This window comes from Vombatus ursinus, unplaced genomic scaffold, assembly GCF_900497805.2.
Source record: "Vombatus ursinus unplaced genomic scaffold, bare-nosed wombat genome assembly UNPS02014791.1, whole genome shotgun sequence".
Taxonomy (NCBI): Eukaryota; Metazoa; Chordata; class Mammalia; order Diprotodontia; family Vombatidae; genus Vombatus; species Vombatus ursinus.
The window spans coordinates 27,178,351-27,205,727 of record NW_020954569.1 but is presented as its reverse complement, the minus strand read 5'-3'; the positions used below and the strand labels follow the sequence as shown (position 1 = coordinate 27,205,727).

The 27,377-nt window shown below is 37.0% G+C and overlaps 1 protein-coding gene across 4 annotated transcripts in view; it reads left to right on the top strand.

The window, feature by feature from the left end:
* The window catches only part of TRIO (trio Rho guanine nucleotide exchange factor), a 505,121-nt gene that overhangs the window by 228,725 nt on the left and 249,019 nt on the right, over window positions 1–27,377 (top strand). For all 4 annotated transcript variants that reach the window (XM_027868779.1, XM_027868780.1, XM_027868781.1 and 1 more), the window contains exons 8-10: window positions 6,655–6,846; window positions 17,215–17,346; window positions 27,033–27,263. In XM_027868779.1, coding sequence (XP_027724580.1) covers window positions 6,655–6,846; window positions 17,215–17,346; window positions 27,033–27,263 — 555 coding nt within the window. The remainder of the gene's footprint in view (window positions 1–6,654; window positions 6,847–17,214; window positions 17,347–27,032; window positions 27,264–27,377) is intronic.

The following is a 27,377-nucleotide window of genomic DNA, read 5'->3' as shown; positions in this document are numbered from 1 at the left end:
ATTATCTCAAGAGGAACTCCTATAAGTCAGAAGAGAATTGAAACTGTCCCTGTTCTATCATAATGTGGCATAATGTTCCAGTACTGAGCCCTACTATCCATTGTAGATACTCTGACAAAGTGTTTAAATCTCTTGTCCTGGAAGAGAGTAGCTTTTCTCCAGCCTCTTTCTCCTTTTATTCTCAAAATGTCCTCATGTGGGGTTCCCTCTTTGTCTGAGGATTTCCAGAAATTCTGCCCAAGGCAAGAAGGGATGAGCTGACAGTTAGCCTAAGGCTGCTTATAGTCTTATCATAAGTTCCAGCTGCCATAAATACAAGCATTAAACTTGTTTCCCTCTTAGGCTTATTTGGCCTGCCCTTCAGGTCTCTGAGGACCCCTTTCCATCAGTTCCTCACTCGGCCATGCCTCTTTCCAATATTATTGAAGAACATCACTGGATTCAAAGAAATAGCATCCAGAAGAAATGTCATGCTTTTCTTTGACATTTTGCTTTTTTCAAAGATTGTAAGGCAGTGCCGTGAAAATGGTGGGCTTTTTTTCTTATATTCTCCATGCCTACTTACCTTCCAGGAGAAAATCACACAACTAGCTTGGGCTTAGAATTGTTCTGTTCTCTTTTGCTCTTCTTTCTCCACGATGAAACAGAGGTTTTTGAGAGGTTAAGTGACTTACCTGCAGTTTGAGGTGGAATTTGTATCCAGGTCTCCTGACTGCAGGTCCAGCACTGCCCAATAAATCAAGTGTCATACATGCAGGGAACCAGATTAAAATGTAATCAGGAAAGATTTAACAAAACAAATCAAATTCAGTAGAGCATAGATCATGTTAATATGTGTTTTTCTAAGTCAATACATGGCCTACAGGGATCCTTATGCATAGCTTAGTGGCCCGTCTTTCTATTTCAATTTGATGCCACTGCATTATACCACACATTGCTTCTCATGTATGCAGTAAATGTCTATGAATTGATCCTGTAGGCATTGGGGAGCCAGTGACAGTTTTAGAGCTAAGAAGTGATAGAATCATACCTTGTTGAGCATTACTTTTCATTTAAGTCAGGAAAAGGGAAAATGAATAGGCATGACCATCTCTCTGGATCATCAAGGACTTGTTCTGAGGCATTTAGGAACTCTATTAATATTTGTAGAAACCAGAACTAGATAGTGCCTCAGACAGGCTGTAACATTGGGAAACTGAGTGGTGCAGTATTGAACTAGTAGACTGTCATTTTATCTGGTGTCTTTTGCCAGTTAAGCACTCATTTGCCTTTTGAACTTTAACAGAATTAATAATTTGCAGAACATTGGCCAAAACCAAGAACAGCTCTCTTCCCTCTTTTCCTGTGTCTCAGTATAACATCTGCAGACTAAATTTGATCCCGTTAGAGTGGCTTGGTGACTTGACAATGGCAAATTAATTTTTATGCCCTACAGTCTCTGTATTGTGCAAAAATAGAAAAAAAATTCCCCAGTATTATTAGTTATTTGCATGGGCATCTCACTGAAGTATTAAATAGTCTTGGCAAAGGATATAAGAAGTGTTTATCAAATAGCATAATTAAATTGGAGAGGGCAGAGTGAAAAAATATGGCCTACATATTCTGTTCACGCAAACATAAATACGTGTGTGTGTCTATTATCAAGAATACAAATCTTCCTATTGTATAGAAGCATATAAGCCTATGGTATTAAAATAGTGATCCTCAAAACGTTATGAGGTAGGGGTAGCTAGGTGGATAAAGCACTGGCCTTGCCACTATGGAGTGGCAAGGAGTATGCACTAGGTGCATAGTGGATAAAGCACTGGCCTTGGAGTCAGGAGGACCTGAGTTCAAATGTGACCTCACACTCTTGACACTTAGTAGCTGTGTGACCCTGGGCAAGTTACTTAACTCCAATTGCCTCACCCCACCCCCCATATCCCCCCAAAAAAAGAAGTCTTTTGTGGCAGCTAGGTGGCGCATTAGATAGAGCACCAGCCTTGGAGTCAGGAGGACCTGAGTTCAAATACGGCCTCAGACACATAACACTCACTAGCTGTATGACTCTGGGCAAGTCACTTAACCCCAATTGCCTCACCAAAAAAAAAATGTTATGAGATATAATTATTCTCTATGTATTTGTGTTTTATCTTTACTCATATTTTATGGGCAGTGTCTGAAAGAATATATTTCCTGAAATGCTTGAGAAAAAAGGTGTCTGTGTAAATATAAGCCTTGAAGGGAAAGGGTAGGATTACTTATTGAACTTTCTTATAGTAGACAACTAATGCTTCCCAAAATGTCAGTACCCTTAGTTTACCTACATTTATGTTAATTAAAAAAAAAACTTGCTATGAATAAAAATGCACATGGGTAAATGCTTTAACCCCCCTTCCCAATACCCGCAGGAGGCTGGTCTGGGTTTGGTTCAGACTAGTATTAAGGGTGCAAAGATTGCCAATAGAGTGAGCTTTAGGGAAGGATATTATCCATTTCATCTTGTAGTGTCCCAAGATTATCTAGACTTGAGCCAACTCTAGAGCGTGGGTTTCTAATGATATGTCACTAAATGCGAACCAGAATGGACATTGGCCCTTGGGTAATGACAGTTGAGATAAAATTTTTGGAACATTCAGTCTTTGTAGCTGCTTCTCAGAAAAGCATCTTGCTATTGTGCTAACTCAGACTTGACTTTTGTAGGAGCCTTTCACCTTAGCTAATCCCAGAAGGTACATTTAATCTACCTATCAAACACTCTGGAAGCTCTAGGAATGCTGCTCTTTCTTAATTTATTTAAAAAAAAAATCTCTCACCTCTCATCGTCCCTCTACAAATCAGATTTTTTTAAAAAGAAAAATCAAAGGAAAATAAAGTATATAAACTGCTAAACTGAGTGACTGAGAGAGAAGCATCTCACAGTGTGAGTTTAGAAAGACCTCCACTCTAGCCCAGGTACCCTTTCCTGCCCCCTCCACTCCCCACTTTAAAAAAAAAAAATCAGAAACCTTGGTCTTTTCCTATCCCTTCCCATCTCCATACTAAGAATGCTATACCCCTTTACTCCTTTAAAATGAAAACCAAATTGGGGCAGGTAGGTGGCAGAGTGGATAGAGTACCAGCCCTAAAGTCAAGAGGACCTGAGTTCAAATGTGACCTCAGACCAAATACTTGACACTTACTAGCTGTGTGACCCTGGGCAAGTCACTTAACCCCAACTGCCTAAAAATTAAAAAAAATAAAAATTTAAAAATAAAAAAAAATAAAACAGAATCCATAAAGTTCTCATTTTATGTCCTGGAGGATATCATGTTGCAATGAAAAGAACACTGGGTGTGGAGTCAGGTTCATTTTCTGCTTGACAACTTGCTTAACCTCACTGGGCTTCAGTTTCTTCATCTATAAAATGAGTGAGTGGGGCTAGACGATATTTATTCATTCAGCAAGCATTAAATACCTATTATGTACCAAATACTATAAGGCACTGAGGCTTCAATGACTAACAGAAAACAGTATTAAATCTATGCACTGCACATAGCGGGGGGAAATCGTATTATCAAACCAGTAGTCAAATTTACAAGTTTTAAATTTCAGAGTGGCATAGGACTGTGCTATGACCCAAACATATATCACATTTTTCTAGCTATTTCTTGGACTCCCTTGGCAGTATTCCATGTACTTAATAAAAATAAAAAGTCTAAATCAATTTAGTGTAGTTAGTGCCTTATCCCAATGCCTAAGTAACTCAGTATTATCTCAGATAAAGATTTTATAGCTAAAATTCTCTGAATACAAGACAAAATACCAAGACATCAACTTTTCCTCGAAATTCCACAATCTTAGGAGCAGCCAGGTGGTGCAATGGATAGAGCACCAGCCCTGGAGTCAGGAGACCCTGAGTTCAAATCCGGCCTCAGACCAGATACTTGACACTAGCTGTGTGACTCTGGGCAAGTCACTTAACCCCAGTTGCCTAAAAAAGAAAAAAAAGAAATTCCATAATCTTTCAAAACAGATATTGAAAGCCAGTCTAATTCTCCCAATTCTACCTTAAGGATAGCAAGACAAAGTTCTATGTATAACAGGGAAAGACAATTGAAAGGAAGGAATGAAGGAAGGAAGGAAAGAAGTTAGGAAAAAAGAAAGGAAGGAACATAGGAGGAAGAAGGAAAGGAAAGGAGGGAGAGAAGAAGGAAGAAAAGATTTGCTTTGTGCTAGCACTGTGCCAAGGGCTTTATAAATATCTTATTTGATTCTCTCAGCAGCTTTGGAGGTAGGTGCTATTATTATCCCCATTTTAAGAGGAAACTGAGACAAAGGTTAAGTGACTTGCCCAGGGTCACATAACTAGTATGTCTGAGGCCAGATTTGAATTCAAGACCTTCTTACTCTATTCCTAGATGCACCATTCACTGTTCCACCTAGCTAGGCAGGGTGAACCTTTTTTACACATCATTGTGTGTAAGCTCTTTGAAGGCAAGGACTATTTAAATTTTGTCTTTATCATTTTTGACTCATAGCAGCACTATACACATAGTGAGTACTTTATAAATGTTAATAGAATTGAATTATAACTACCATATTCTTGTTTATGAGTCAACGTAGAATTTAATTATGAGGTTTTTCCTATGTCCCCTGTATTGTGTTAGGTGTTAAGACATGTAACAAGAGGAAGAGGTGCTAAAGGAAGTCATTTATTTAAGAAGATGAAATTAATGCACAGGAAACAATAAATTATCAAATTAAATGCTAAATGACAAGGTGCCCATGGAATTAAGAAGAGGGAGAGGTCAATATGAGCAATTTTTATGAATGGGACCCCTCACATATATAATGCGGGCTGGCCCAAATCATTACATCATTAGAAATTCTAGAAATGTTTATGTCCTTTTCAAAACCGCCTGCTAGACATGCCCTTTGACAGAAGAGGTAATATACATGGCAGTTCTGTTATCTCTTCACTTAAAGTATGCAAAATAAACAAAGCAGAGAGCCCCAATAGAAGGTACTTGTGAGACTTAAGTATTTAGAAATCTGCTTTATTGAATTTTAAAGGTAGTAGAACCAGTTCACAGGTAGCTTAATATTATTTGCCCTGCAATCAGAATTAATAACATTGATAGATTGAGTGGTTCCAAATGCTTTTCTAAATATATGTTTAGTTCAGATATGGAAACTATTAAAAAAGTCAAACAAATAGACTTAAATAATTGAGTATATTCATGATCTCTGCTAACGCGGGTATTCCCTTCTAAACCTGCAGGTTGTAACTCTTCTTTATTCTGTGTGATTCTTATTCATGGTCACTCATGAATCCTCCTTGAAGGATCTCCCCTGGTTTTCTACCTAGCATTCTTTGCTTCTGTCGCTTCCTCTCTCAGCTTTGGAATCTGTTTTCCTTCACTCTTACCACATGACCAGCTTTTTCTGATCATATGTTGATAGATATATTTTTCAAGTTATCACACATTTATTAAGCACCTACTGCATGCAAGGCATGGTACTAGTACTGGGGATACAAAGACAAAAGTAACTGACACAATCCCTGCCTTGAGTTACTTGAATTCATTCAGTCAGGAAGAATGATGATATTTTCTATTCTACTTCTTGCAAGCAAGTTATCTTTGGAAATATGTTGCAGCCCACCATGCTTCTCTGCATTGCCCTTGGGTCACCTTCATTTTTAATTCTTCAGAGATTATGATGTTCCATGCTTTATGGGCTTATGGTTTCATCAGTAGAAAATTAGTATTAAGGTTTTTTTCTTAATTTTTAAAAATTTATATTAATGGTCAAGAGTTCCTAACCTGGCCTGGACCCTTATGGGTATCTAGGAATTTTTTTTAATGTGTTAATTGTATTTCAACACAATTGACTTTGTGATCCTACGTATTTCATTATACGCATTTAAAAACATTCTACTGAGGAGATGTTGATCAGCTTCACCAGACTGCCAAAAGAGCCTTGACCCAAAAAAGGTTATGAACCTTTGACCTTTTTAAATTTGTTTTGTGCCCTCCCTCCACCTCATCCTCACATTCTGACAACAAACTCAGTTGAACTCAAGGATAGAAATTCTCACAATAAACTTAAAATTGGAGAACAAATAGGATTTTTTATGTTTCTTTTCACAATTTTGTATTTTAAGAGAAAATAGAGTTGTCTTTCTCAGAACACACTCTCCCCTTCCCCATGAAGCTTCTCAGGCTTGCTCAGAACGGAGAGCTTGTGTGACAACAAATAGCCTTTGGTTGCTAAGTAAAGATTTTCAGTTTCTGGGTTCTCGTTAGAATTTGAAACATCAGGTTTCTTCAGCTCTGTGGGACTACTTGTCAGTAGGCTTGCCATCTGGACGGTGTTCAGTACTCATAGCCAAAGAGTGAGTAATATTATATTTATATGTGCACATATGTGTGTGTATGATTGCTGTCTGCTTAACAATTATGCCTCTCAGCCCAGCTGATTTTTAATTTTACAATTTTAAATATAGAAATTAATGGCAATATTTTATGGAATCCAGACAGAAAATAATGTATACCAGGTGATTCTTCTATTATACATCTGATCCTTGGATGAGTAGGTTGTATTTGAGGGGGAAACCATCTGCATTTCTTATAAAGAAGTGTCTTTTGCTTGTCCTGTCCTAACGGATCCTCTTTTTCCCCCTTTCTGTAGAATGTGTATGTAAACATAAACCGCATCATGTCAGTCGCAAATCGCTTGGTAGAGTCTGGCCATTATGCATCTCAGCAGATTAAACAGATTGCCAATCAGCTAGAGCAAGAGTGGAAGGCTTTTGCTGCTGCCTTAGATGAACGAAGCACCTTACTGGACATGTCCTCCATCTTCCACCAGAAGGCTGAAAAGGTCAGTGCTTGGGTATACCTAGAGATTGTAACCATACATGTTTAATACTCTAGTTCACTAATTATAGCTCGAAACATAGAGTAATGTGGCCACCCTGCTAAAAGAGACAATCATCCTGAGAATTTTTTGTAGGAGTTAATGTAAGGAGCACATTATTCAGATCAGAAACTCTGGGTTTGGGTCTTGACCATCCCCCACTCACTGACACTGTGACCTCGGGCAAATTGCTTAAATTCCCTGAGCCTCATTTTCCTCTTCTGAAAAATGGGTTAGTAAAAATAATGCCCGCTTGGTGTGCCTCCTGGGGTTGTTTGAAAGTTTATTGATTAATGTCAAGTAACTTGTAAGCTTAAAATTCTACATAGATGTAAGCTCATTTTTATTGCATTTGCATGAGATATGTGCCCAAAATGACTTCCTTTCTTATTTGTTCTTGGATATCTTTATTGTGACTATAAATTGAGTTTCATGTGGTTTATGGTTTTTTGCAAATATACTTGGTTTAAAGAAAACTTCTTGGGTGGGGGGGAGGGGAACATAAATTAAAAAAAAAAAGCTTTTAAAAATATTCTCTCCTCCCCTCCAAGTTCCTGTGTCTGTGTAATTAGAAATAATAAATGAATGTGATGATGGGATGAGTCAGACTTTATACATAGATGGTGAAGTGGATCTATTTATTATACGGAGCCAGAAACCCTTGGTTCAAATTTTCGGACTTTGCCCCCATCTGAAGAACCATGGAATCAGTGTTCCATCTATAAAATGGTCGTAATGATTCATATACTACCTACCTCATTGAGATGTCATCTGACTCAAAGGAGAATGATATATGTAAAGCACTTTCTAAAGAAAGATAAATCTGAGTTATTTTCAAATGTAAAATGTCATCTCAGAAGTATGGAGCTCTTAGTAATGAATGGGGTAAGGAATAAAATTAGCTAATTTACTTTTCTAAGAAGAAATTTTGAGATTTCTTGTTGAGGAATAATCTTGGGGAAAAAGGAAGGGAAAAAGCGCAGCTTTAGAGGCATCATTACCCTGATTGACTTCCAAGATGAAGTCTTATCTGCTATTATTCTGTGTAGAAGAACACTGAAGTCAGTATAAGTAAGATAAAGGCCTGAGCTTGCATGAGGTTTCAGCAAGCCAGTAAATGAGGTGTTGCACAAGAAACTAATTAGCAGTGATCTCACTTATCACAGTACAAGTAAAAAGCTGGAAAGAAGATTGACTATTACTTAGGGCAGAAAGACTCACAGCAGCTTGAATGAAAAAACTGAGTGGGAATCCTTTAGCTTTGCTAGTATAGCTATTTCTGCTTAGCAGAAAAATAAACAAATGAAAAGAAAATAGTTACTTCCACTGTAATGGACACTTAATGTAGCACAAACAGTGGGAACCAATCACAGTGTAAGATGATCTACATAGACCTGAGGAGTTCAGGCAGAATAAGTTGCTTAGTGGAAGTGGAAAATATTCTAAAGATGGCATAGGTTTAGTAGAATTTTTTTAAAAAATTATTTGGAGGTTTTCATATAATGGCAAGTAAAACTGGAGAGGTTAATCTGTGTTTGCTTCTGTTTTGGAATAATATAGAAATTTACCCACACAGGACTATTTTTATTTTGCATTTATGGGTAGCACTAATTTGTGTTTTGCGAAAGAGAAGCCTTCAAAAAAAAAAAAAAGCACAGTGAAATAAATGAGTTAATACAGAGCAGAGGTGGCATGGGGGCTTGACTAAAGAATCTAAGTACTTGAAGGGTCAATGCAGATGAAGTAGCTAGAATGGAGGCCAAATAAATGTTTACATGAATTATGTATATATGCTATGACTTCATTTGCTGAATTCAAGACTGGTACTAGGGGCATGATTGAAGACTGGAATAAGAGTGGAGTAGATGGGGTGACAGTAATTGACAATTACTTTTTAATTGCTTCTGTTTTCCTTGCCAAGGACAAGGAAGTTTGGACTGGAAAGGACAAACAAAAGTGGCTACTGGGGTGCTAGTAGTCAGTAAGTAAGGGGAAAGTAGGAACACTGAGCTACTCTTGAGGAGCACAAGTTACATTTGTATTTTTATTTTCGGTCCTTAAGTCCTTAATAATGCTTATTGAATGATTAATTGATTGAAATCAATTCATCAAGAAGAAATGACTTATCAAGAATAGGTCATACCCAGCCAACATATTTGGTTAATTGATAGAGTTACTGAACTGGGAGTTCACAGGAATATTGTAGGTTTAGCTTACCTAGATTTTAGCAAAGCATTTGGTAGTCTTTTAAATGGTTCTTGTGGAAAAGATAGATAAATAGCTAGCTTGATGTGAGGAAAATCTTCCTAATGATTAGAACTATACAGAAGTGGAAGGGGTTTCCTGGGAAGGTGGTGAGATCTCCATCATTGGAAGTTTTGTTTTTTGGGGGTTTTTTTGGCTAGGCAATGGGGTTAACTGACTTGCCCAGGGTCACACAGCTAGTAAGTGTCTAGTGTCTGAGGTCGGATTTGAACTTGGGTCCTCCTGACTCCAGGACCGATGCTCTATCCACTGGGCCACCTAGCTTGCCCCCCTTGGAAGTCTTTAAGAAAAGACACTACATGATCATTTCTTAGATGTGTTATACAGAGATTCTTTTTCAATAATAGTTGGACTACATGCTTGCTTGGCTCCCTTCCTGCTCTGTAATTCTGTGAATGCTAGGTAGAATTACAGGAAATATTTTAGTGTGAAGTTCTTATGAATGATAGAAGCTCTAGAACAGATGAAGTGCTTTTTCATTTCCAGGAAGGCAGACAATGAAATAAGTATACTTGGTTCTCTCCGTCTCATACTTAAGTTAAAGCTATGTTCATAGGCCTGGGGAATGAATAAGCAGTATTCAAGTGATAGGTTAAAATTTTAAATTGTTAACATTTATTGTGTGTCTTCTTTCAGATCTTTTGACCTGTGGGTCAAAGAATAAATCATAGAAATAATTACAACTATGTAAAAGAATAAAAAAACCCAGTACAACATACACAAAACTTGGGGGATGTAGTCAAAACAATCCCCAAAGGAAAATTATTTTTCTGAAAGCACATATTAAGAAAAAAGAAAAAAGTAGATTCATCAACTTGAGTATGGAATTTCAAAAAATTAGAACATCAATGAACCAAACACCTAAAAAGCACAAAAGAGGACATTTTAAAAATCAGAGGAGAAAGAGATAAAATGAAAAACAAAAAAAAATATAAAAATGTCCAACAAAACTAAGAGCTAGGTTTTTTTTTTTTTAATGTCAACAGAATTGGTGAACTTGTACTTTATCTGATCTCAAAACAAAATCTACCCCCAAAGGAGAGGAAAATTAAATCTTTCAAAGTTAATTTAAATCTGATTGGGAAGATATAGGACACAAATTTGCTGCCTCCCTAGACAGGTGTGACATAACTGCCTCCAAAAGCTTATATAATCTTATACTGCATTTAGAAAGTATTATGTCCTGCTTCAGTACTGGTGATGGATCTGCTGTTTTCTGCCCTTCTTAGACAACTTCAGTCCTGGGTTCCACGTTTTAGGAAGGGCATTAATAAGCCGGAGCATGACCAATAAAGCCATCTGGATTGTGCAGTGAGAGGATTAGTTGAAGAAATGGGATGTTTATCTTGAAAGAGAAGATGGAGGGAAGGAGTTGAAAACAGAAGACACGATAGCTATTTTTGAATATTTGAAGATCCCTCACATAGAAGAGAGATTTGATTTGTGCTGCTTGTCCCTAGAGGGCAGAATTAGGGGCATGTGTGGAAGTTGCAAACAAGCAAATTCAAGTTTGTTTTAAGGAAAATCTGCCTAAAGTTAGAGAAGTCTTAAGTCAAATGCTGTTGATTTTTGATTACTTGCCCGATAGGTTGCAGATGGTATTTGCCTATAAAGTTAGACTAGGTTTGATACTCTTCACATTTCTAAGATTCTGTTGTGCAATAAATCCACAAGCATTTATTAAGTGCCTATTGTGTGCCAGGCATTTTGCTTGGTTCTGTGATTACAAAGACAAAAACAAAATAGTTCCTGAACTCAAAGAGCTTGTGTTCTGAAAGGGGAAACAACGTGTACTTAAATAGGTACAGTAAGATACATATAAAGTAGATAGATGATAACTTTAAAGGGATAGACATTACTAGGTCAGGGGACCAGAAAAGACCCCTTGTAGAAGTTGGTGCTTGGCCTAAGCCTTGGAATAAACTAGGGGTGTCACATGGAGTTGATGAAGAAGGTATTCCAGGTATAGGAGGCAGCTGTTTTAATGGCAAAAAGATAAAGGTGTATCATTTGTGAGAAATGGGAAGTAGAGCAATGTGGCTATATCAGAGGGTGTGTGGAAGGGAGTAATGTATAAGAAGAATGAGAAAGTTGGAAAGAGGCCATAGTGTGAAGAATTTTAAATGCTAAATGGAAGACTATACATCATCCTAGATGTGATAGTGAAATTGTCAGTTTGTTGGGTAAAGAGGTAAAATAGTCAGATGGGCACATTAGGACAATCACATTGGCAGTTGTGTGGACGATGGATTAGAGAGGGGAGACCTTTAAGGGAGGGTGAAAATTAGGAGGCTATTGCAGTAGTCCAAGCAAGAGGTGATGAGTGCCTGGACGAGGTGGTAGTTTTGTGAGTGTAAAGGGGACATTTATGAGCAAAGTGGAGACAGAAGACATGACCTGACAACTGATTGGATGTGTGGGGTGAACGAGGAGGGATGGAGGATGACGTAGTCTTGGAATTTGAGGTATCAGGGGCTTCATTAGATATCTAGTCCAACCCACGCCAGGGGAGAAGAACCTCCATGAGAGCATACACAGAACTCCACCCATTTCTCCTTAGTTCTGTGCTCTGGGCCCAGGCACATGTGTGATGCTTCTTCTGTAGGACAGTTTTTAAATGCTTGAAGATGTCTATTATGGCTACTCTTTTCCACACAGTTATTTCTCTAGGCTAATTATCTCCAGGTCTTTCAGCTGAGGTGGATCTTCTTATAGAATGAACTAGAAGCACTTCCCATTCCGATTACCCTCTTCTAGATATTCTCTAGGCAGCCAGGTTGCTCAGTGGTTAGAGTGTGGGGCCTGGATTCAGGAAGATTCATCTTCCTGAGTTCAAATCTGGCCTCAGACACTTACTAGCTGTGTGATACTGGGCAAGTCACTTAAACCCTGTTTGCCTCAGTTTCTATATCTGTAAAATGAGCTGGAGAAGGAAATGGCAAACCACTCCAGTATCTTTGCCAAGAAAACCCCAAATGGAGTCACAAAGAGTTAGATGCAACTGAAATAATTGAACAACAAAAAATGATATTCTCTAACTTATCAATGCTCTGTGGTTCTCAGAATTGAACATCATACTCCAAAAGAGACTAAAATGGAGAATGCTTTTTTTCTTCCATAGGAGAACAAAGGAAAGTAGAAATAACAGGAAAGAAACAGAGTCTGTATCCAAAGATTCTGTTTGTGAGTTCATTTTGACCAATAATCTCTTGGATTGCCCACTTAAAGTGGTGCAGGAAGATACGGCATTTATCATTTTGAGGGAAACTTACTTTGCTACATATAAGGGAGATTCTGTCCCTATTTCATTTCATCAAAATGAAACCAACCATGTGTGCTAAGCATAAGCTATATCATAAGGTAGGGCTGGGGAGAGAATTAACTAGCTATGAAGAATGTAGCTGTGGGTGGTAGTGAGGCAGAATAGACAGTATGGTACTTTACAGCTTAGTAGCCCTCGGTCTTCTAACAGATGGAGAGATGAAGAATAAGTGCTTGTGAAAATAAGCCTAATTAATCATTAAAGCTTCCGTTTGCTGCTTTCTATATATTTATCAATATTTACCAATATTCTTTCATTATTCTTATCCAATTTTGCAAATCTGACCTTCTCATCTTGTATTCAAATGTAGTTTAAAAGAACAAATCCTTATTGTACCAGTCATCTACCCCCAAACCCCACATTTTCTGAAATATGTTCATTTGTTGAGATCACAATAGACTTGGACATAGTTTGGAACATATGACTCATATTTTCACTTGAAATTGTCCTGTAAGTCCACTACATCTCCCAAGTTTTTTCAGTAAATTACTACACTGAGCCATTCAACTTTTTGCCCAGGTGATCCATTTTTGCAATGTGCATGACTTGGTAAAGGGGTTTAGATTCTTATTCTAGTGTGTCTCTCTCAAAGAATAGTTCTACTCTATTCATGTGGTTTACATGGATTTGAATGCTAGGGGAACATTACAGGCACAAAATTATAGACAATTATTAATTTTTATTAATTCCCAGGGGTATGATTGAATGCAGGTGTCCAGAAACACATTTTGCTATAGCACACTTAAAAGTAAAAAGTCAGCCACTTGACTTCCTGTTATGCTCAGTGACTTATACCATACCATAAATATAGAAGTATAATTTCATGTGGCATACCTAGATCATTGAACTGAGAATCAGGAGAACTATAATCTTATGAAAATTAATTAGCTTTTCTGGGCCTCAATTTTCTCATCTATAAAATGAAGAAGTTGGAATAAATGAACTGTAATATCCCTTTCTTAAGGGACTAAATTCCATAAGTCCTGACTCTTATGCTCAGCCTAGAAAAATTTATAATTGTCTAGAAACAGCCTAGATTTATTAAATTTATTTTAATTGTTTTAATTTATTAAAATTAAACTTATTGTCTAAAACAGCCTAGAAAATTTACTTATTGTCTGACATAGAATGTTTATTCCTCTCTTCATTGCTTGCCACAGAAATCAGACACATAGTTTAACAGAATGATATATTTATTCCTCTCATTCATAAAACGAGTTCAGAAATGTTATATGTTTGTGGACTAAAAACTTACCTTAATTGTTCTGTATAAAATGTTATAACCTTTTCTGAAGAAGGGAAGTTAGTTTTGTTTTGAAAGTTTTGATCTTTGGCCAAAAACAATTAATTATGCTATGACTTAACTGTTTACAAATGACATTTAACATTACATAGCTTTTTATATTTCAAGTCAATCAACCAACCAACAAGCATTTATTTATGGAATGCTTACTATTTGTCAGGTATTGTTCTAAGTGCTAGAGGTTCAAAGAAAAAACAAAAGCAGTCTCTGCCCTTAAACACCTTATTCTGTAATGGGGTAGACAGCATATGCTTAAGTTGGTATGTTTGAGATGCCTACAGAGTAGATGGAAGGTTTAGAGGGGAAAACACATAGGAGGTAAGAGGACCAGGAAAGGCCTTTGAGGTGCATTTTGAGGGAAGCCAGGGATTCTAGAAGGCAGAGGTGAAGAGGAGTAGCATTCAGGGCATGGAAGATAGATAGCCAGGGTGAAGTCACAGAGATGAGAGATGAAGTGTTCTTTGTGAAAAACAAGTAATTCTGGCCTATACAGTGTGTGGATGGGAATAAATGTGTAAGAAGACTGGAAAAGTAGGAAGGGGCTGGGTTTTGAAGACCTTTAAATGCCAAAGATCAGAGAGGTAATAAGGAGCCCTTAGATTTTATTGAATTGGGGGAAGAGGAGCAGGTGACACACTGAGACCTGTATTACTTTAGGAAAAAAAAATTACTTTGCCAATGAGTCAACATTTATTAAGGATCTACTACATTAGACATTGTAGTAAGGGCTGGGGATAGAAAGAAAGGCAAAAAATAGACTCGGGGTGGGTGGAACAACATGCAAAAATACCTGTGAACAAACAAACTATGTACGAGCTAAATAGGAAATAATTATAAAAGGACAGCATTAGAATGAAGAGGGATTGGGAAAGGCTTCCTGTAGAAGAGATTTAAACTGGGACTCCAGGAGGTAGAGAGGAGGAGGGAGGGCATTCCAGGCATGGAGGGACAGCTAGGGAAAATGCCTGGAGTGAGAGTTAGACTGTCATTCTTAGAACAACAAGTAGGCTAGTATCGCTGATTGAAGAGTATAAGTAAAGCACAAGAAGACTTGAAAGGGGTGTGTGTGTGTGTGTGTGTGTGTGTGTGTGTGTGTGTGTGTGTGTGTATGTGTGTGTGCGTGTGCATACCCATGTGAGGCCTGGTCAGACCTAGAAATCACTTTAGTGGCTGAATGGAGGTTGGACTGGAGTGGGGAGAGACTTGTGGCAGGCTATTGCAATAATCTAGACATGAGGAGATTAAGGTCTGCGCTTCCAGGGTGCTGGCAGTATCAGAGGAGAGAAGGGGTGAGAAATAGTGCAAAGGTGAAATCAGCAGGCCTTGGCAAGAGATTGTGTATGGTAGGTGAGAGATAGTGAGGAGTTGAGGATAACACATAGGTTGTGAACCTAGGAGACTTGGACATTGGTGGTGGCCTGGACAATTGAGTAGGGAGAGATTTGAGGCAGGGAGACTTATTATGAGGCTAGTGGGAAAGTCCTGGAAAGTGATGATGAGAGCTAGAGCTAGGGTAGTGGCTGTGTGAGTGGAGAGAAGAGGACATAACTGAAAAATGATATGGACAAAGACATTACCAGACTTTGCAATTGATTGGATATGTGGGATGATTGAGAGTTCAGAATCAAGGATAACAAGGGTGCAAACCTGGATGACTAGAAGTGTGGTGATGTTCTCAACAGATATAAGAAAGTTGGGCAAAGGAGTGGGTTTGCGGGAAAAGACAATGAGTTCTCTTTTGGAAGTGTTGAATTTGAGATTCCTTGGAAACACCCAATTCTATGTGTCCCAAATATTTTACAACTTCTTAATTGCTGTCTATCGTAGCAATAGAAAGGGTAGAAAAAAGAACTTAAATGTTTTGTTAAATCATCAAATCACAAGTCCTAAAGCTGTAAAGAATCTCGAGAACATCTGATATACTTTGCTGTCTTTAGGCAAATTAAATATTCTCATTTTATGAAATAACTGAGGCCCAGGAATTCTGAATCACTTGCCTAAGGTCACACAGCTAATAAGTGGAAGATAAACTGAGGTGTCCTGGTGCCTCCTACAGTATTCTTTTCATTTCTCCTAAGTATTATTGTAGATCTGATCATGTTATTATGGGTACAGATAATAATAATAATTACCATTATTATGTTACTTTCTAGTACACGAGCAATATAGATTCATAGTGAACAAAAGGTTATTCATATTACATTTTGAAAGGCATATAGTAAAATTCCTGATTGACAAATTATTGACGTTTAGTCATTTCAGCCCTGTCCTTCTCTTCATGACCCCATTTGGTGTTTTCTTAGCAAAACTACTGGGGTGGTTTGTTCCTTCTCCAGCTCATTTTACAAATGAGAAAACTGAGGCAGACAGGGTTAAGTGACTTGCCCCTGGTCACATTTGAACTCAGGAAGATGAGTCCTCTTGACTTCAGGCCCAGCACTCTATCCTCTGTGCCACCTAGCCATCCCGCAAATGTATTAGCACAATGCTTTGCACATAATAAGGGCTTAGAGTAAATGCTTCATTCCTTCATTAATCATTCATAATAACCAGTCATTCTTTTCTTTTCCTTATATTTAGGAAAATGTCTTAGTGGAAAGGATATAAAAGAATTTAAAACAAAGAAAAAATGTTTATGTCTGTTTAGCTTAATTGAATTAGTTTCTTAATTAGGCCTTCTGCTGTGTGTGTGCCTTAGACACTTAACTGTCATAGCTTCTAATAGGCCATCTAACAAGAAAATTGGCAGTGATTTATCAGTTGTTTGATTAACAATGGGGAAATAAGGCGAGGAAGAACTAAAGAGAGATTGGAATGACTTTCAACTGCTAGAGACTGCAGCCAGTGTTCTCTAAGCTGTTTGGTATAGCTAGGACTATTCTAGTGTACGTGCAAATTAGGTTAGGACTCCAATGATTTCACTGCTTCCATATGCCCTTATCTCTCTCCCAGATTCAACATCCTCAGTTGAGAACTTCAGTCTCCTCAGTGGTTTAATTTTAGTCCTTGTACTCATTTGCTTTTGCAGTGGGTAGAAAAATTGGTCAGGCCATTCTTGCTAATGTTAGGTAAATGGCTTCATTTGCTTTTATTTTTCTATTGGTCCTTAAATCTAGGGGTGGGAGATAGGACTGAAAGGGGCTTACAAAGTTGAGATATTTTGGAGCCCTAACTTTGGTGGAAGTTGATGATAGATATTGGAGCTCTGCTGTATGCACCCAAGAATATAGTGGAGTAAGAAACATGTTTTCAGAGGTAGGACTTTTCAATTAATTTGATTACTCCTTAAAGTCTATTAACCATTTATATTGAATTTTAAATAATTATTTCTTCAGAGATACTCTTTTAATTGCTCTTCCTTATAAATATCTTTCAAAATGTGTGTTTCTAATTAGTTTTAAGTTATTATGGGTAAAGGTAATCTTTTTTTTCAACTTCCTAGTACATGAGCAACGTAGATTCATGGTGCAAAGCCTGTGGTGAGGTAGAGCTTCCTTCTGAGCTGCAGGATTTAGAAGATGCGATTCACCATCACCAAGGAATATATGAACATATCACCCTTGCTTACTCAGAAGTAAGTAACCTGTTGAACTAAAGTGTTGGTGGCAATATTATTGCTTTTTGTCCATGTCCTCAAGTGCTTTAAAATAAGAAATTATGAATAGTCTGAGAAGCATCTTTAGGATTCTTGAAGGCAATTCCGAGAGAAAGGACTTGCTTTGCTACAGTTGTTTACATTGTTCTTTTAAATTAAGTATTGCTTTATTGTTTTTTTCATCTGCCTTAGGTAAGCAACTAAACTTAAATTTTAATGGCCTGATTTTTAGTCACAGTGCACATTTATTTTTGTTGCCCTAGGTCATTCTCATTTTATTAATGTTTCCTCTAAATCCTTGTATGTTATAGTAACCACTCAATACATATTTGCTTAACAGAATTCATCTTTTTAATCCTCCTAAATAAGACTTTCCAGGAAAGAGGGTCTCATGTCTGAAATATCTTTCTTTTCATAGGTGCTAATGTAATTTTTTTTATCTAACTAAACATTCTCAGATAAATTATTTGTGATAGTTTTTCCCTTTTTGAATTCTGATAGTCTAAAATGTAATCTTTTTCATGTTAAGGCAATTTACTTCCGAGCATATTCAGGATTGATATTTAAAATGTGTATTTTTAAATCAAGTACATTTGTAAAGTGCTTAGTGCAACCCTGGCACACAGTGCTACATAAATGCTAGATATTGTTATTATTAATTCATAAATTAGAGTAGCTCATGCCAGTTCATATTTATATATACTATTTTGAGGTTATGAAGTGCTTTTTAAAGAACCATATATGTGAGTTAGATTTTTCAAATATTATCACCATTTCATCATTGAGAAAACTCAGGTGTAGAAAGGTTCAATTGCCTATAGTCACAAAGCCTCTCACCAGACTTTAGAGCTAGGCTTCAACCAAAGGCTTTTTACTTTCTAGCCCAGTATTCCTTTTAGAAAACACTGGGAATTTCAGAGTTTACTTTTATGAAAGACTTAACAAATATATAGATCATTTGAATAATAATTTATATAAATCTATATTCTTGGGTGTCAAAAAGTTACCTCTGTGACCTAGTTTTATAGTTTCAAGTCTCAAGGGTTTAAATCCACCTCTTAGGAACTGCTTACTGATATTTCTGTATACTGCTTGCAGATATACTACTTGCATGTTTGCACAGTATCCAAGAGAGGAGAATGTTTTTCTAGAGTTCATAAGGGCACCTTGTCTCTAGGTATCTCTATGATATTCCAGAGTATCATCCCCCAAATCCAAAATTTTTGTTTTTAAAAAATTTAAAAAAATCAATATACACATATATATGTATGTAAGCACATATATATGTGTGTATGTATATATCTTGGGGGAAAAGAGAGAGAAGAGAAACTTTATGAAACTAGAACTTCATGAACACTAAAATGTTAAAGCAACTTATTATAAAGTAGAAATCTTAAGCTGCAAATAAGTATTCTTTTTTTCTTGTTCTTGCCTTTGGTCCTTTCACTCTTTAAAAAATTTATTTACCTTAACTTCATCTCAGAAACTGGGCCAGCTTGTCCAAAGCCCTAGGGAATATTTGACATAAAAATCTCAATAGCTTATTCCTTGCTTATAGCTTTTCTCTTAAAGGATTCTCTTTCTTATTGATTGCTCTTGAGCAGAGGTGAGACATGTTTGGTTTGGGTTTTGTTTTTTTCTTTTGAGCCTGCAAAAACCTCTGCAGCGTTTGCTTAGTACATGTTCTTCATATAACGTGAAAATTCAACACCATTGTTCTCCCACTACCTTTCATCTCCCTCCTCCACCTCTTACTTTTGCCTTGTAGAGCATCAAGTGATCCTATCCTTTATGGAGAACAGAAAATTTAAGAGAATATTAACTGACTAACTCCTGCTGATGTTTGTGGGTAGAGTGTGGCTTAAGGAATTAAGAATTCCAAGAGTCACTGATTTTTTTTTCATAATTCTATACCTGACTAACATAGGATAACTTCTCTGAATCTCAGTTTTTCCAATTGTTATTCTTTTCTTTGCCTATAAGGAGCACTACTCACTTGCTGAGAATAGAATGTATTGTCTGAGTTGTATTTCAAGTAGTGGTGATAATGTTTGGACTGTTCAGTCACTCCTTTGACCAGTGACACATGTTTATAAGATGCATAGCTAGGGCCAGGAATGTGGTCTGTAGCCATGGAACTATGTTTTTGCTCTGAGAGAAACAAGGGTCATACCTGGGACCTTGGCCTTGTTCTCCTCAGCCAGTAAAGGAACTAGCCTTGTGGTTTTTGGTTTTTTGTTTGTTTGTTTTCAGGCAATTGGGATTAAGTGACTTGCCCATGGTCACACAGCTAGTAAGTGTCAAGTGTTTGGTCTGAGGTCAGATTTGAACTTAGGCCCTCCTGACTTCAGAGCCGATGCTCTATCCACTGTGCCATCTAGCTGCCCCAATTGTTTTTATCATTATATTCTTTTGTTCACTTTTCAATTGGAAATCAGATTCAAGTTCACAAAGAAAATGGGACACTTAAATATGGGGCATGTGTTCATCTGCCTAGGATGGAGTCTCACAAGATATTTTTATTGATGCAGTTCGTTTAAAATGGACAAATTGCCTAGAAATAAAAAGGTTCTTAGACTGAGGTTTTAAGCCATGCATTTTCAGCCTTAGAATATGTTTGTAGAGAAGCCGTAAGCCCTAGAAGATTGTAATTAATTTTAAAAAGACTGATAGAACTTTGCATGGAGCTGAATAAAATTCTGATGCTGCCGTGCATCTTTTCAAATATGGTCTCCCTTTTCTCTTAAGCTCTTCAGACCTCACCCTAGGGTGGTAGCAGTGAGTGAATTCTTTGGCTCTAGGAATTGTAGAATCAGAATGTCAGATCCATGGGAGAATTTAGAGATCATCTAGAACGAACCCTTCTTTTTATGGATGAGAAAATGTTCAGGTTCAAGGCAAATAATCACCTTGTACTTTTAAGTAAAATCCTTTTAAATTTTAAAAAAGAGAAAATTTAAACTATCTCCATTCAGCTTTCCTTGTTTCTAGTGGTATTGATGGTGTAGACAGGAAATAGGAAGACTTGACAGTTTTTGGGTTTTTTTTTTACATAAACACCTGCTTTGCTCTGTTTTAATTAGACTTGCCCGTGTTGATGCTGTTTGTATTGCAACAACAGGAACATACCTGAGTCTTATAAACCTTTGCTTGCTTCAGCTTGCCAGATTTGGAGCTGATGTACTTGATCACCCAGATGGATAGGGCAGTATACATAGAGAGTTAGGATGTCTCAGAGTTTTACTTTTTAAATAATTTATTGATGTAGGAAAACAAATGGGAGAAAAAAAATCTCTGTCTCTTCCTTCCCCTAGAACCTTCCTTTTAAAATAAAGCATAGTTAAGCAAAACAGACCAACACATTTGACTTGTAGTTTTAGAGATACTGGCCATATTGCTGGATTAAAGATCTCAATTAGATTACATTTAATCATTGAATGAAACAAATTATTCACTAAAAAGCATTTACCACTTTAAAACATAAAGAGTGATCTATAGGATTGGGACAGGAGACTGGCCTCAGCTTTTTTTTCTCAAACCTACTACGACTCCCACAAAAGTAGACAATGGGTTTTTGTTCCTGCTTTGCCACTCACCCCTTGTGTGACTTTGGAAAGGTCACTTTATTTTTCAGTTTCTTCATCTATAAAATGAGGGCATTGGATGGGCAAATCTTTAAAGTTTTTCTGCTCAGACATTCTATGATTTTAACTAACTTTGGCAAACTTACTCCCTGCCTCAATTTCTTCTTTTGAAAAAAACAAACACACACACACACACTGATTCACCACATGCCTCAGCAGGACTTTATGAGGTTTAATAAGCTCCTCTCTGCAAAGCCTGTTGTGTTTCTTAGCTTCAAGGCACAGTATAAATACAGGATGATATTATTATTGTCATTAGGGTAGGATAAAAACAAACAGCAAAATATATGAGTCACCACAATCATTAGCTTTGTAAAGTTACACCTCTGTTATGGATATAGTATCTCAGTTGCCTTGATAGTAACTTTATAAACCAATTATTTTAAAGCCTCATCAAACAAAGCAGTGTTGCATTGGATTTAATAGATTATACTCAATCTTTGGCATAACATCAGAGCTAGTAAGTTTCACAAACAGTGGTTGTTTTTCTTTTCCCCATCCCCTTCCCCTTTAAAAGCATGTCCTAGAGAGTTGAGGTGTCTCCAAGCTGCAGTTTTTATGGAGGGAAGAAAATCAACCTGTGGTCATTCTAGAAGACTAATGCCATGTGCCCATAGGAGATAACTAAGAAAGCCTTTGGTGGTAGCTTTCAAACACTCTCCTAATTTAGGCAATTCTAGTAACTACCTGGGCAGCTAAGTAGAACAGGGCATAGAGTGCCAGGCCTGGAGTTAGAAAGACTCATCTTGCTGAGTTCAAATTTGGCCTCAGACACTTAGTAAATGTGTAACCCTGAACATGTCACTTAACCCATTTTGCTACAATTTGCTCATCTGTAAAATGAGCTGGAGAAGGAAATGGCAAGCCACTCCAGTATCTTTGCCAAGAGAACCCCAAAATGGGGTCATAAAGAGTCGAACATAACTGAAAAATGAACAGTAACAAGTAATTAACTGCCTAGAGGTGGCAGAAGATATGAATCACCATGGAGGGAGCTAATCAGGAGCAGTGTAGTATTGTTTTGTGCATTAGCGAAGTTCATCTGTCTAGCAAACAGAAGCAGAAAGGTTAAATTACAAATCCAGATTCTAAAAGTTGATTCTGAAAGGCGTAGTCGCACTTAGTCTGCCATTCCAGAAAGGCAGACAAGCTAGAGGCATAGCCAGGACGGTTGTCTTCAGCTCTACTGCATGTGTTGCCCTCAATTCAACACAGCTGGTATGTAAACCTTTTGACAATTAGTTTCAAGCCTGAATTTTTGTGTTAACTTCCCAGAAGGGTTACTTCATCCCATATTTTTCAACCTCTTACCTGCTTGTCTGAATCTGGGGCAGATGCAAGAACTTTGACCATCCTAATCTCTTTGCTGGTAATGTCCTGGGATCCTTGAATGTCATCCTGTCCTCACTGCCTTCAGCTTTATCAGAAACACAAAATGAAAAAGGATTATGTTAAACCAGAGCTGGGGAGAAGAATAGTCACTATTAAACCAAATGTAGGATGAATATTAAATTCTGTGCTATAAATAGTAGCTGTTGCCCCTGACCCCAGGTCTTTTCCCTCCACCCACCAAAAATAACGAAACACTGAAAACTTCTGCCCTTGGATTGGTAATGCATGTGTGATCTTATTATGCCACTTGTACCTCCTAGAGAGTTCTTTATTCTTTTATTCTCCCCCACTCCTCCCAAGAAAGGTTAATCTTCGTTACTTATGTCTTTATGGTATCAGAATATTTTGTTTTTACTCGGCATTCTTTCTCAATTCATTAGAAAGTGCATTTTGCCTCTGGAGCATCGAGTGGTGGCAACCTCCCTTTTAGATCTGAAATGTCAAATTTAAACCAAATAAACTTACCTAATGTTTGGTTGGTTTTGGTCTTGGGCTCCATACAGATGCTTATGTCAGGTTTAGCCATAGCCAGAAGCCCTTAATGCTACTTTCTGTTCTTAGATAATTATGAAACTTGGACATTTTGCAGGTAGCTATTCCTGCTGGAGTCATTTTAGCCAGATATAATCTGGTAGCAAGTTCCAAGATCCAGATACCAGAAATAGTAGTTAGCAAACTTGGCAGTGAATTTCTATGCAATTTTATTTTGTCATGTACCGCAGAAAAAGTAGAGAAAGGTTCTTTCTGCCTCAGAGGCAACTTGTAGTGCAATGGTTAGATCACTGGGTCTGGAATCAGGAAGACCTGAGTTCAAATCCAGCCTCATTACCCTTACTTGCTTTGTGGCCCAGGGTAAGTTATTTCACCTCTGTCTGCCTCCATAAAATGGAGATAATAATAGTACCTACCTCTCGAGGTTGTTGTAAGGACCAAACAAGGTAATATTTGTAAAATGCTTAGCACCATGCCAGGCATGTAATATACACTACATAAATGCTAGCACTGTTATTATTCTTCATCTACTTTTCATTAAAATAGTCTAATTAATTGCTCACTTAGATTTCAGGCACTTGTTTTTTCTTAAATATTGTAGGCAAAATACTCTTTTGACATGTTAGTACTGTTTATCACATATTTAAGCATTTATTGCTTTAATTAATCATTGCATTTTCCATCCATTTAGGTATAAGCATTTGCTATTGACTTGGTTATTTGTAAAATTTTTATAAAATTTGTAAAATTTTTTATAGCATACAACTTAACTCATAGCATCCTAGTAACCTGTCCGAATGTACACACACATATACACGCACGCACACACACACAAACACAAGGCAGTTTGAGATAATGAGGACAATTCAGACTACATGTTAATGGCAGAAGACTTATTGTAATAAGAATTGATATGATATTCGCTACTGTTCACCCTACGAAGATATCTAGAAACAAACACATTTTGAAACTAGGTTGACATAGCTTGTTTGAATCCATCAGAATTTACCTGACAGTAGAATCAAGACAGCCCTGAAATACTTAGCACATCATGAGCTTTTTATTAATTACTTGGGTTAGGCTTTTGTTTAAATTGTCTGTAATTTACTTGGCTTTCCTTTTTCTTTGCAATATCTCCTTCTGTTCATCTCTTTCTGGGATATGCTCGGATGAAGGACGTTTATTTTTGGAATCTTTTCTTTTGCAAAATAGACCATTAGACTATAAAGTAATCATCATGTTTATCTTGGCCACAGAATACTGTTTTGCTGAGGGTAAGAATAAGCAGGTTTTTCTGAGTTACTGAAATAGGTTGCGCTTATCTTATTTCCTTAAACTGTATAAACTCTATCAGCACATTTGCATACAGGTATTCCTATAATTGACAGATATCCCTGAAGGTAGTTTTTGAGGTTAAGAAGAAAAAGTGAGTCTGTCTTCCCAGTTTACTTAGGTTTAAAAATAAACATTTACCCCCAGTTGTTGACCATAAAAATTTCTGCTGCCACACTATTTTTTGTTTCTGCATAAGCAATCAGTCAGTCAGTCAGTAAACATTTATTAAGTGGCAGACACTGTGTTAAGCACTGGAGATACAAAGAAAGACAAAAAACAAACTGAGCTATCAAAGAGCTCACAGTCTAATGGAGGAGACAACGTGCAAACAACTATATAAAAACAAGAAATAGCTAGGATAAATTAGAGATAATCAGCCAAGGAAAGGGATTACTAGCATTACAGAGGATTGGGAAAGGCTGCTGGTAGAAACTGAGATTTTAACAGGGACTTAAAAGAAGCCAGAGGAGCCAAATTTGGAGATGACGACAGAGAGGATTCTGGTCATATAAGAACATGCAGTGAGACCACATTTGGAAGATGTTTTCTTGTTCAAGGAGGCCAGTGTTATTTGGTCACAGAGTTCGTGAGGGTGAGCAAGGTGTAAGAAACAAATGATAAGAGTTTCATTAAATCAGTTTATGTCTTTATTGAACCTCCTGGAGAAATGTATTGTTGTAATTGTTTTTGTTTCTGTAAACCCTTTGTTAAGTTTTCACTGCTAAAGTAGATGTTGAATTGTAAACATCCTTGAGGAAAGAATGGTAAATGACACTCTTATTACTAGAGCTATTTAATCAAATGACAATATGAAAAATGTTCCTTGCACTAGAAATTGACAGCTTCCTTATTGTGTGAGAGCCCCTGAAAATTTGGTATGACTGAGTACTCCTTCCCTACCCTTCTAAACTTTAATCAATGGACTTTTGAACTAGGTTCACATCTCGGTTGTTGGGCAAGGACTGAAGTGGGGCTCTCACACTCCCCCAGCTGCCAGGCCAGCTAGGCAATCCCTGTTGTCACCCTCACAGTTAAAGTCCCAAATATTCTCTCTCCAGGCTGGCACTCCATAATCCAACATCACCTAATCTTGCACTTGGACTAGGAAAATGTTAGAAAATACTTTGGAAGCGTTCTTTCTTTTCTATTAGTGAAAATAGTGAAAATTTTTCCCTTTCAGTCATTTATATTTGACTTCTTGCTGATTAGTCCACAGCTCCATTTATCTGTCTTGTGGGTCAACCATATTTTGGTCCACAATTAATTTTCTGGTAATCATATATTTAATGGCAAACAAATAATGATCACCTTTCATGAGTACAGTTAACCTTTAACCAAAGAGCTCACATACAGGCAATGGAGAAAAAATGTGACATTCTAGAAAACCCCTTCAGAAGTGAGACAATTAATAGAAAAGGTTTTGAAATACTGCATGCCTTACTTGCTATTAATAAGTAGTTTCCAAAAATTATCCTTGTAATGTTATCCTTTCATACATTCACTATATTTTCCTCTTTTTTTTCTGGAAGTGAAGTGTCCCTACTTATTTCCCTCCTTTAATAAAGGATCCAAACCCCTAACATGGGTTTTCAGTTTTAGAAGGATCTGGCTAGAAAGGTGAGAAAGAAGTGCATATTTAGAAATCACTCTGTGCCTTTCCCCTGGCCAAATGACAATCCTCCTGTTTTAGGCACATCATTGAAGTCTCCTGAGTCTAATGATAATTTTCTGCCATGTTTGTCAGAATGGTTTGTAATAGTATTCTATTATTATTTGGTGTTGCCTGCAACAGAGTAGGTGCTTAATAAATATTGATTGATTGATTGAGTAGGCATAAGTGCACATATTATGTTTCTTCTTATACTCTACCCTTAGCACTTCTACCTTTTATTCGTGCACACGCATGTGCACGCACACACACACACATACACATGCACACACATATTTTAATAGTAGTTTGATAATGAGCTGTCACAGTATACCATTGTAATCTAGTATGGGAAATGACAGTATTTAAATTGAAAATTTTCAGTTTAATTTCTGTATTGAATAAAATTCTGAATTGTATGTAATTTTATTTAGACTCAACTCTGTTATTTTCCTAGTATTTGTCTGGCATATATGTAAAATTTTTTATCAAATTATGTCAACAAATAATTTAAGCACTTACTAATTGTCCAGCCCTATGTTGTTGTTTTTTAAAATCAAGAGATTTTTCCAAATTTGGTGTTTATATTTTGTGTTGTCATGATGCTTTAGAGCATCTATATGGCATAATGGATTTAATGCCATACTTAGAGTCAGGAAAACCTGGGTTTTATACATACATACACACACACACACACATTAATACATATATACATACACATATGTGTGTATGTACAAATATATGTGTGTATGTGTGTATGTATGAGTGTTTACCTATCCTAATGAGCTCTGGTTTTGGAGTACCAACTATTGATCAATTCAGATTCAGTAGCCATGTAATTTCAGTATATTTAAGTCTTTTTAGGAAAGGATGGTATATGTCAATTTATTAACAATTACACCATCATACTCACACAGATAAACATCTATTGGGTTTCTGGTTATTAGTTATGCTAAGGTATAATAGCTCTAACTTTAAGAAACTACTTTTTGGTTTCTTGTCATCGTGTAACTGATAGAAAGTCTTTTTTTTTCTACAGAAAAATACATTTGAATAGAAATTAAATCTGTATATATAAGCATATATATAAGAAGGCAATGCATGCTGAACAGAGCCTCAACCTTGAAATAAATGCTAACTTTATTCCTGGGCAGGTAAGCCAAGATGGGAAATCCCTGCTCGACAAGCTCCAACGACCTTTAACTCCTGGCAGTTCGGATTCGTTGACGGCTTCTGCAAACTACTCCAAGGCTGTGCACCATGTTCTTGATGTCATCCATGAAGTTCTTCACCATCAGAGGCAGCTAGAAAACATCTGGCAGCACCGGAAGGTCCGTCTGCATCAGAGACTTCAGCTGTGTGTTTTCCAGCAAGACGTTCAACAGGTCAGTTGCTCACATTGTCTAGGTCTGTGAGTTACTAAACTTGGAGTGTTGTGTAGTACACCAATGTTTGGTGGAAAATAAGGATGATGGTAACATACAGAGGAGGGACAGTGT